We start from the raw sequence: 10929 nt of genomic DNA on the forward strand, positions 1-10929 counted from the left end.
CAAGACCCAACACTCTGGATGAGCTTAAGGCCGCTATCGAAGCATCCTGGGCCTCCATAACACCTCAGCAGTGCCACAGGCTGATTGCCTCCATGCCACGCCACATTGAAGCAGTCATTCATGCAAAAGGATTCCCGACCAAGTATTGAGTGCATAACTGAACATGATTATTTGAAGGTTGGCGTTTTTTGTATTAAAAACACTTGTCTTTCATTGGTGGGATGAAATATGCTAATTTTTTGGGACAGGCATTTTGGGTTTTCATGAGCTGTATGCCATAATTCAATTCAATTCAATTAAAAAATACTTTATTAATCCCAAAGGGAAATTATTTGTTGTTGTAACTCGTTATCCTCATTTCATTAAGAGATGTTATAGATGCTGATGGATGTAGACAGGAAGGATCTCTTGTAAAGGTCCATCTCACAGTGGATCCTAAGAAACTGGCTGCAGATGCCGTCCGATCCGTCCACCTGGCTGGCCTCTCGGTTCCCCCGGGCTGTAGGACCGCCTGAATACCGGGCAGAACTCCTCCCAGAGCGATGGCCACTCCTCCCAGCAGTCCGCCGAGCTCCTCGTCGCTGCAGACAGCCAACTGTAGGTGCTGAGGGACGATCCTGTTCTTTCGCTGTCATGAGCCGTGTTTCCTGTTATTTCCAGGATCTCAGTGGTCAGGCACTCGAGCACAGCTGGCGGGTAGATGAGAATGCTTCCACAGAACATTCTTTTCAACTCATTTGAGAGTTGGGGCTGTAGTTGAGATATTATTTGAGCTTTTGAGATGTTAATCAGCTGCTGTTGGTTGTAGAAAACTGCCTTGTTGCCATGGTTACACATCATAACAAATGTCCAAAACTAAAAAAGTTTCAGTAAAAATCCTTCCAGCTGCACAGCATCTGATACCAGAGGAAACAATCATCCAAAAAATGTGATTTACATTCAGAAAAAGAGGAATTAAAGTTTCCAAAAGCAAAATCTCAGAATGAAAGTAACAGAGCTGCTCCAACATGCAGCCACCTGGAGCGCACAATTCTAGAACATAATCATAATCATCAGTATTAAAACAATTAAAGGCCTGAAATATTTCAGTTGGTGTGCAATGAATCTGAAATATATGAAAGTTTCATTTTTATCATTACATTATGAAAAATAATGACCTTTATCACAATATGCTAATTTTTTGAGAAGGACCTGTGTATATATATATATATATATATATATATATATATATATATATATATATACATATATATATACATTTTTTTATTTTTAATGAAGTGGGCTGGATTGGCACGCGGGCCGCCAGTTAAATGGTCCAGTCATAAACAGAGTTCATGTCTCAGCTTTGCTCTGTAGTTATTCTGACACTGGCCACGTTGCACATTGAGGACTTTTCACTATCACAACGTGAATTGCAAATAAAGCAAATTCATAAATACATATGTATAAAAAAGAATAAAAAGCAGGTGTAAAAAATAAAACACTAGACTTAAAGGCCAAATTTGAATACTGGAAATAGCTTTGAACTTTTCTAAGCATTTTGATGCCTGATTTTCCACATGCACATTAATAAATGGACAATTGTGGATAAAGTTTTTTTTTGTTGTTGTTCATAAACAGAAATAATAATAATAATTTTAAAAAAGTATCCTGAGTAGATGGAGCATTAGCCGAAATGTGATTTTGGTCTCAATGTTGGAAGTAACGGGCAGCACGGTGGCGCAACTGGTAGAGCTGCTGCCTCTCAGCGAGCAGGTCCCTGGTTCAAACCCCGGTCCAGGGGCCTTTCTGGGTGGAGTTTGCATGTTCTTTTCGTGCATGCGTAGGTTTTCTCCGGGTACTCCAGTTTCCTCCCACAGTCCAAAAACATGCATGTTAGACTGATTGGTAACTCTAAATTGTCTCTAGGTGTGAGTGAGAGAGTGAATGGTTGTTTGTCTCGTTTGTCTCTATGTGGCCCTGTGATGGACTGGAGACCCGTCCAGGGTGTCCCCCGCCCCTCGCACAGTGATTGCTGGACATGGGCACCAGCGACCCCCGTGACCCAAAATGGAACAAGCGGGTAAAGATAATGGATGGATGGAGTTGGAAGCAGCTGAGTCATCCTGAACACAAGTACAGATCACACAAGATTTGTGTTTAAAACTTTGCAAGTAAAAGTAAAGTCAAAAATACATTTTGAGGGTTAATTTTATCATAAAATATCTGGAGGAATTCACACATTTGTAAGTCTGATTTTTAGTTTTTGTCCCAATTTCTTCCCTACTTCTGTTAAATATATTTCTACAAAACATTTTGTCATCCTTGTAATAAAAAGTGTTAATTTTTAAACAACACTCACTAAATTATGCGAAAGAGTACCCGGTAAGTTCTTTAAATTATACAAGAGGCTTTGTTTTTATTTTTAGGTTCTAAAATAACTCTGGCTTCACTTTTCTCATAACAGCATAACTGAACATGTTCCAGTGTAATAAAAAGCTCTTTGAGGATAACGTGTTTAAAGAGAAAATGAAAAAGGCCTGTGGACATTCCTGCATGCAGAACCTCTCTGCTATGAGTCCTTACTGGCTCAAACGTGCTGCTCTGATACTTTGAATTCTCCACAAACAAAAACACACACGCACATTCTCGCCCCCTTTTTTTCCGGAGCGTTCTGCAGATAAAGTCTGCTCAGTGAGAAATTAGCAGCCAACGCAAACACGCATTAGAAAGCAGCAGGGATGGTGGGGCGTCCAGTCCATCACACCAAACTTGGGAGAAACAGCTCAACAGCCGTCACCCCTCCCTCTGACTGCTCCACATCTATTGGGCTCAGCTCATATTTCTCCCAGTCCCCCCCCCCCCCCCCCCCCACCCCCCTTGTCCCTGTGGATTTTCCAGACTTTGCCCTTTTACAGTGAGTTTACTATCAGGCAGCTCCCATCTGATACAGATCCACAGGCTTTGCTTCCCCTCAGGCCTTTAATTAGACCAGATTTGTTTCATTTCATGGTGGAAACACAGTCTGAACCCTTTTGTTGTTTTAGGCTGTTAATTTTTTTCCCCCACTTAAATAAACAAAAGACATTGGACATGAATAAGAACAGACCAGGTATGACTTTAAAAAAACACCTATATAGAGACCAAGAGTAACATTATTAAAAAGAACAACTGAGTTTATTCCTGACCAAAGTGACGTCATGGTTAGTTTGTTAGTTCATCAACGAAACAATCTCAAAATATTTAAAGCAGTTCATGTAAATGCTGTTTTATAAACTTTTAACAGTTTCCTCCCAGTGGTATTCTGGCGGCCCTGTGATAGACTCGTAACCTGTTCAGAGTGCGCCTCTCACAGTGACTGCTGGATATGAGCACCAGTCATAGGTGTCGTAACAATTATATGTGAAAGGGACGTGCCCTCCTCACATTAAAAAAATATTCATTTGGACCCCCCCCACCCCCACATACACACACATTTACCATGAAATATTAGTTCACCCAGTGCTGTTTCTATTTCCATGTGAATGAATCCATTCCACCTGATTAATAGAATACTCAAGCCACTAAAAATCCATTTCAGGTTTTCCTGGTTACCTATAGCAGCTCTCCACACTGCACGTAGTGTTTCCCTGAGGTCGCTTGGATTGGCAGGGTGCTCATCTCGAAGGGAGTTTTTTTCTTTTGTCGACGAGGCAGAGGGGGAGACACTTCTGTGTTGCACGTTAGCTTAGTGCTACGTTAGTGCCGGCAGTTGTTGACTGGGGAGGCGGGAGGGGGGCGGGTGTTAGGATGCATGAGAGAAGCAGAGCACCACATCTGTAGCATCTTAGCTAGCGCATCTGTATTGCGCGATGCTAGCTTAACGCTACGCTACTGCCGGCAGTTGTCAATGTGGGGAGAGCTGTTGGTCAGGCTACTCTAAAATAGTTATTGAATCAAGTGTTTACTTATGTAGGTGAACTTAGATGCTTTACAGCTCGTTAAAATACAGTAGTCCCTCACTTATCACGGGGTTACGTTCCAGACACCCCCACGATAGGTGAAAATCTGTGAAGTAGGGAAGTTATATCTATTTTAGTAAGGCTTTATAAACCCTTCCCACACTCTTGCAATGTTCTTAACATTGTTCTAAACTCTTAATGCTCTAAAAGAGCACACAGTATGTCACTCCTGTGTCACTCCCATTCTCCCTCCTGCTGCACCTGTGTGCGGTGCTTCTTATGCGCTCCCCAGTCGCTGCCTCCCTGCCAGATTGTCTGATTGCCTTGTGTCTGAAGTAATCCAGCGTTCTTGTTCCTGCTCTGTTCCTGACCCACTTCATGACCACGGATTCCTCACCCTTTGCCTCCCCAAGATGGATATTTATGCCCGTCAGATATTTGGACCTCGACTTCTGCTCTGCCTTCAGACCACCGATTCCAGCTAAAACCCTCGGATAAAATGAGCTTTTTCTGCCTCTGTGTGGATGACCCATGTCTGTATTTTTGACCATGAACTCAGACCTCAGACTCTTAAGATTTGAGCTCTCAGAACCAAGCTCCACATTCTGAAGAGAAGTGTTTTGTTGGACCTTCCAGATTCACTCGCATATCACATGATCCATCCAAACCTCCTTTCTTTTTGATGTCACCTCAGCTTTGGCTTTTCCACCTGTGATCAAGCTCTACAGGGTCACAGCTGACTTTCTCCTCCTGATTAAACTTTAAATAAATATTTTTGTTCACGCCTGTTAGTGGTTCAATTTCCAGGTCCCCTTTGTAATTATTTACACAGTGAAAGATGCGCAGGACGGACTGGGCATCTGGAGCACCGGGACATTTCCCGGTGGCCTGACCCGCTCACTGTTTGCCGAGGAGGACTAAAGGCTCAGTTTGGGTCACACTTGATTATTTTAAATAAATAATCCATGCCGCTCGTGTGGCTCACTCCATCAATCAGCCAATCGTGTGACATGTAGAATCTTACGTTGAAAACCCGCGAAAGAGTGAGTCCGTGAACGTCGAAGAGCGAAGCATTGAGGGCCTACTGTACACCAGAATACAGGAAAGGGCATCTACTTTATTCAAAATTCTATGGGGGAGGACCCCAAGACCCCCCACCAGCGTGTCTCCCCCGTGTCTCCACAAATGCTTTTGACGCCACTAGCACCATTGATCCCCATGACCCAGAAAGAAAGAGATGATTCAAGATAATTGATGGATGGATGGATGGATGGATGGATGGATGGATGGATGGATGGATGGATGGATGGATGGATGGATGGATGGATGGATGGATGAATGGATGGCTGGCTGGCTGGCTGGATGGATGTATGGAAAGTAGGTATTCTGGCAGAAATTTTATGATGTTACAGCAGGAGGTTCATCCAGGCTGCACCAAAAGTGCTAAAGCTAGCTATGGCTAGCTGTGGCTAGCTTTAGCACTTTGTATGCACAACTACAGAATTCTGTGTAAATAATATGTAACTTCAAACTGCCATTGATGTAAATGTTTATAAAACATTATTCACACGAACTACAATTTTTTTAATTTTATTTTTTAACTTTAGATGTTTTATGTCAGAAGTAATTTACCTTGGTATTAACTGTGTTTGAGCTAATTGTTTTCTTGCCAATACAATTTCTCCCCCAAACGTACATCATTTAAAGAGTTATATGTAGGAAAACTATTAAATGTTCCAAATATTCCCATAGAACATTCCCTCACAAAATTTAAATGATCTCTTAAGTATGCAGTTGTAAAATAAGTACTAGAATTAATTTATTCATTGGCTAAAACTGAACTTGTCTGTATATTTAACTAGAAGCCCAGACAGAACTTACTTAAACATTTAGTTCATTACGTTTTTTTTTCAAGTCAGTGAGTTAATGCTTCTTTTTCTCTAAGTAACAGAGTGTTTTTTAAGCTAAAGATTAATGTATCTATATTTATGTTTTTAATATTACTATAAATTACTTATTCAGCAATTAGTTATGATTCAAACAGAAAATGCCGAATCAAAAACCATCACTGATCGACCTGTTTTTGTTCTAGATCACCTCCGAGGTGTTACACACTAAAACTGAACGTTGTATAAAATGATGGTTGTAACACAAGAATCACTCTTATTCACAAGTTCATAATAAATTTGATTATTTTACAAGAACACAGTAATTAACTCGTAATGTAAAAAAAATAAATAATTAATGATAGTGATTAATTAAGGGGGCAGCACGGTGGCGCAGTTGGTAGAGCTGCTGCCTCTCAGTGAGCAGGTTCAAATCCCGGCCCAGGACCTTTCTGGGTGGAGCTTGCATGTTCTCTCCGTGCATGTGTGGGTTTTCTCCATTTTCTTCCCACAGACTAAAAACATGTATGTTAGTCTGATTGGTAACTCTAAATTGTCTCTAAGTGAGAGAGAGAGAGAGTGAATGGTTGTTTGTCTCTATGTGTCCCTGTGATGGACTGGAGACCTGTCCAGGGTGTCCCCCGCTTCTTGCACAGTGACTGCTGGATGTAGGCACCAGTGACCCCCGTGACCCGAGAAGGAAGAAGCGGGATGGATGGATGGATGGATGGATGGATGAATTAATTAAGGTTGTTCCCAGCATCTATTGTTTTGTCACTTTTGAAGATGATTAAATCACAGGCTGACAAAGTCTTCAGTCATCAATGTAAAGTTAATCATTAAAACATTTATATTTCATCTTTGGCCTCAACACCGCTCCAAATATTTTAAATTAATATAATCTCTTTACGCAGCACGGTGGCGCAACTGGTAGAGCTGCTGCCTCTCAGCGAGCAGGTCCCTGGTTCAAACCCCGATCCAGGGGCCTTTCTGGGTGGAGTTTGCATGTTCTCTCCGTGCATGCGTGGGTTTTCTCCGGGTACTCCGGTTTCCTCCCACAGTCCAAAAACATGCATGTTAGGCTAATTGGTAACTCTAAATTGTCCCTAGGTGTGAGTGAGAGAGTGAATGGTTGTTTGTCTCGTTTGTCTCTATGTGGCCCTGTGATGGACTTGCGACCCATCCAGGGTGTACCCCGCCCCTCGCACAGTGATTGTTGGACATGGGCACCAGCGACCCCCGTGACCCAAAATGGAATAAGCGGGTAAAGAAAATGGATGGATGGATGGATAATCTCTTTACTTTTCTCGTTTGATCTACACAATTCTAACAAAAACGCTGTAGTACACTCACTGTGCCAGCAGGTGGCGAGAACGCCCACAAAGAGAACATTTTGACCAAATAACAGTCTTATATTTAAACTGCTTGTCTATAGGGAACATTTAACATGCCAGGTCTTTTAAATGAAAAACGATGAATACATTTAAATTATTTTAAGAGCTGTCAGTTAAAGTATTTAATCCTCGCTGTGCAATCAATCAAAACAAACCTTTGGCCCTCAATGTGGAAACGAGCGACTGTTTATAAGATGACAGCTCGTGCTAAAACATTTAGTGACGTCATGAAAACAGTCGCCATAATTTAGACCTTGGCCTGTCAGACCGAGCCATGTAAGGCTAACCTCCGTCTGAAAGTGGATAATTAGAACATCTGAATATTTTTACTGTAAATATTTTGTTTTTTATCTTGTATCTTTGCAAACTCAAAGAAATATTTGCACTGATCGTTTTTATTTCGTGAGCAGGGCTCGTGCAGCATGAAATAAAGCCCCAGCTGGCCTGGTCTTTCAGCTGTCACTCGTCCTCCTGTGTTCTGTCAGGACGGTGTTTTTCTCATCCTTGACTCTGATGTAAACTGTTTAGAGCAGAAACAAGTTCTCAACTTCCAGACCCGAGCTCGGCCGCTCCTTAAAAGGCCATCAGATGATGATGATGATGATGATGCTGTCACTCCTTCTGCTCATCTTTGCTCCTCTCCGATGCCACGCAGAGATTCAAACTAAAATCTGATGTTTTGTTCCACCCTCTATTATTGAAATTCTCAGCTTCCTCTTTCTGTAAACTGGACCAGAGCTCAGTAAAACAACATCCAACCCACATTATGAGCGGGCGGTGCTGAAACGAGAGAGCATCACATGAAGCAGTGCTGACGGACAGGACCCGTCCCTGCAGAACAACGACAACGGTGATGGACACGACGACGCTCTGTGTGTTTAAACCGTCACAAGCTGACTCTTTTAAAGCAACGATTTAATCCTGAATGATCCGCGGGTCTCACTCATCAGAGGTCTGACAACTGGAGGACTTCACCGTACAGTTTCTGAACAGTTCATATTAGTGACTGTTTACACTCAAACACAAGTAACGTCAGTGAAACCTGATGCAGGTTTTGTGTTGTAGAGACGCATTTCTGGAGAAAACCACTAATACGCTACATATCTCAGTTTGAAGACGTTTGATTCTGACATGACTGACGAGCTAACGGCTAGTCCACGTGGACGTTATATGGTTATTTACATCGATTTTAATGCTTATTCGTAAGCGCAAGTAGCAGCAGCAGCTAGCTGTAGCACTTCTGGTCTGGTGCAGTTGTTCATTAATACGGTCCCAATGGACCCGTTTTCAAAGCTGCTTATATAAACGCTGTAATATTTCATGTTTTACACAATGCTGTCAGCTTTTTGATTCAGGCAAAAATATGGAACTTTATGAAAATAATTTAAATGACTCATTTTGATATCTTAAAATTCTCCATTAAAAATAAATAAAACTGATTGGTCTACAGTGTAAAGAAGACCTACGATCACAATCACTTTCAGCATGCCAGAGGTGTTATTTCTGTTTAACAACAATGTTAAAAGCATTGCATTCATTAAACAGTGACCAATAAAACTGAATAATAAACGTCCACGTGTTTAAGGTGCAAACAATGTGGGGACCGGTCCTTTTCTGTTGCAGGCCCAGCATGAGCTGCGTGCCAGCTCTGATCTGGTTCTGTTCAAAGCCAAACTGAAGACCTATTTATTTAAACGGGCTTTTAATGTTCAACTTTTATTATTTTAGTATTTAGCATTTTTAAAATCTCTTTTACCTTCTTTTATTGAGGCTCTGTTTTTAACGGGCACTCATTTATTGTGCCCTGTTTTTATGTTTGATCTTGTAAAGCACTTTGGTCAATGTGAGGTGTTGTTGGAAGGCGCTATAGAAATAAACTTTATTCTTCATTATTATTATTTAAGGTGTGAAAAAGTAAAGTATGAGGCAGGCAGACCGCTGGAACAACAATGCGGGGGGGGGGGGGGGGGGGGGATAATGGGGGAGATGACCAGTTCTCATGTGAAGGAAAATTTATGTTTGGAATTAAAAAAACAAAACATATTGTTACGAAACTTAGATTTGTCAAGAATTAATTAGAGATTTATTTTTAACCCAAATAACCCTAAATTACACAGGAAGTGCTACAAATGGCTGTTGCTTTTATTACGTTATTATTACCCCCCACACACACACACACACATCTAAATATAAATATCTAAATAGTGATGCAACCAGAAATTGGCAGCAGTGTAAAGTTTATGAATAAAAACAATGTTTACGCAGAAACCACTGTGAGCAAACCGACAGCTACAACAGGTAAGATATTTACTGTTCATAACCATTCCACTTAACCCCACACATCCCTATAAACTATCCGTTTAAAGTACAAACAGGTCATGTTTGTTTGGGTTTATTCCACAAACTAACCAGCTGCATAAACTGGCATCCACAGGGGGGGTCACTGAGCTCCCACCTGAGGGGTGGGGGGTCACAGGTTCGAGTCTACAGCTGGTTACCCACAGACAGAAGACGTACCTTGCTCTTGACCTCAGCAGAGAGTCCGAAGGCTGGGCCGCTCCTGAAATGTGTCGTCATTCTGCAGCTGTTTCCACACAGAGCTGAGGAGCAGGCGGCTTCAAAGATGGAGACAGCAGCTACCAGTTCTCTGTCCGAGGCAGGAAGTCCGCATAAAGCCCGGGAGGTGATCAGATTCTACTCACACACGATGAGTTTAATTAAGAGAAGCCTTCGTCGCGCTGAGGACCCGCTGTGAAGCTGACAACTCCGACACGTTCCTGAATCTTTTTAAACTCTTCCCATGTGTGCGCGCGCTGATTGGTCAGGAGCGCCGTCCAATCAGCGCGCAGCCTGGGGAGTGATGTCATGGCTCGGGCATTACATGTGTTCACTGTCAGTTTTTCCACCTTCAGGCCGGTCGGGATGATGCTCAGCCGTGTTTGGGACAGCTTCAGCTGCAGTTATAGCACTGGTGACATTTAGCTGCTGTTCTGTTACCACTGGTCAAATCAATATTCAGTCAGCCGGTGAAATTTGTTTGATTCTACTTGAAAGTGAATGAAATAGCATCTCGGGAACTGGAAAATACAAAAACACATAAGTTCATCCCCTGAATTGCATCTCATAAACCCAGATTTTATTCACAGGGAAAACAAATGTTGAATATTTATATTTCTCTTTAATAAACGAGTCTCCGAGGCTCAATGGGATTAACCTGTAAAAATAAAAGTTGAATTAAACAAAGTATTTGTAGCGGTAAATGGACTGTTCTTATATAGTGCTTTTCTATGTTATTTCAAGATACACAAAGCGCTTTACACTACAATAAGTGTCCTCATTTACCCATTCATACAGCACTCTACTAGATATCTACAAAGTTAATTGAACAAATCTTTCTAAAGAGACTAATCAGAGCTTTATCACATTCAGACACTGATGGAACACACATCAGAGGCTATGAGGGGTTCAGTGTCTTGTCCAGGGACACTTCAGCATGTGACTGCTGGTGGATTTGAACCCCCAACTCTTGCATTGGAGAACGACTGCTCTAACCACTCAGCCACAGCCGCCCCTGTAAAGATGGATGGCACGGTGGAGCAGTTGGTAGAGGTGTTGCCTCTCAGCGAGAAGGTCGCCAGCTCAAATCCCAGCCTGGGGCCCTTGCATGTTCTCTCTGTGCATCCGTTTCTCCGGGTACTCCGGTTTCCTCACACAGACCAAAAACATGCA

General features: G+C 42.1%; 1 protein-coding gene across 1 annotated transcript in view; it reads right to left on the minus strand.

The window, feature by feature from the left end:
• Positions 1 to 9956, minus strand: part of cnn1b (calponin 1, basic, smooth muscle, b) — a 19432-nt gene extending 9476 nt beyond the window's left edge. Inside the window, exon 1 of the mRNA XM_037689420.1 lies at positions 9718 to 9956. Coding sequence (XP_037545348.1) covers positions 9718 to 9777 — 60 coding nt within the window. The 5' untranslated portion in view covers positions 9778 to 9956. The remainder of the gene's footprint in view (positions 1 to 9717) is intronic.
• Positions 9957 to 10929: the final 973 nt, after the last annotated feature.

The sequence above is a fragment of the Nematolebias whitei genome, chromosome 15 (genome assembly GCF_014905685.2).
Source record: "Nematolebias whitei isolate Nwh7 chromosome 15, NemWhi1, whole genome shotgun sequence".
Taxonomy (NCBI): domain Eukaryota; kingdom Metazoa; phylum Chordata; class Actinopteri; order Cyprinodontiformes; family Rivulidae; genus Nematolebias; species Nematolebias whitei.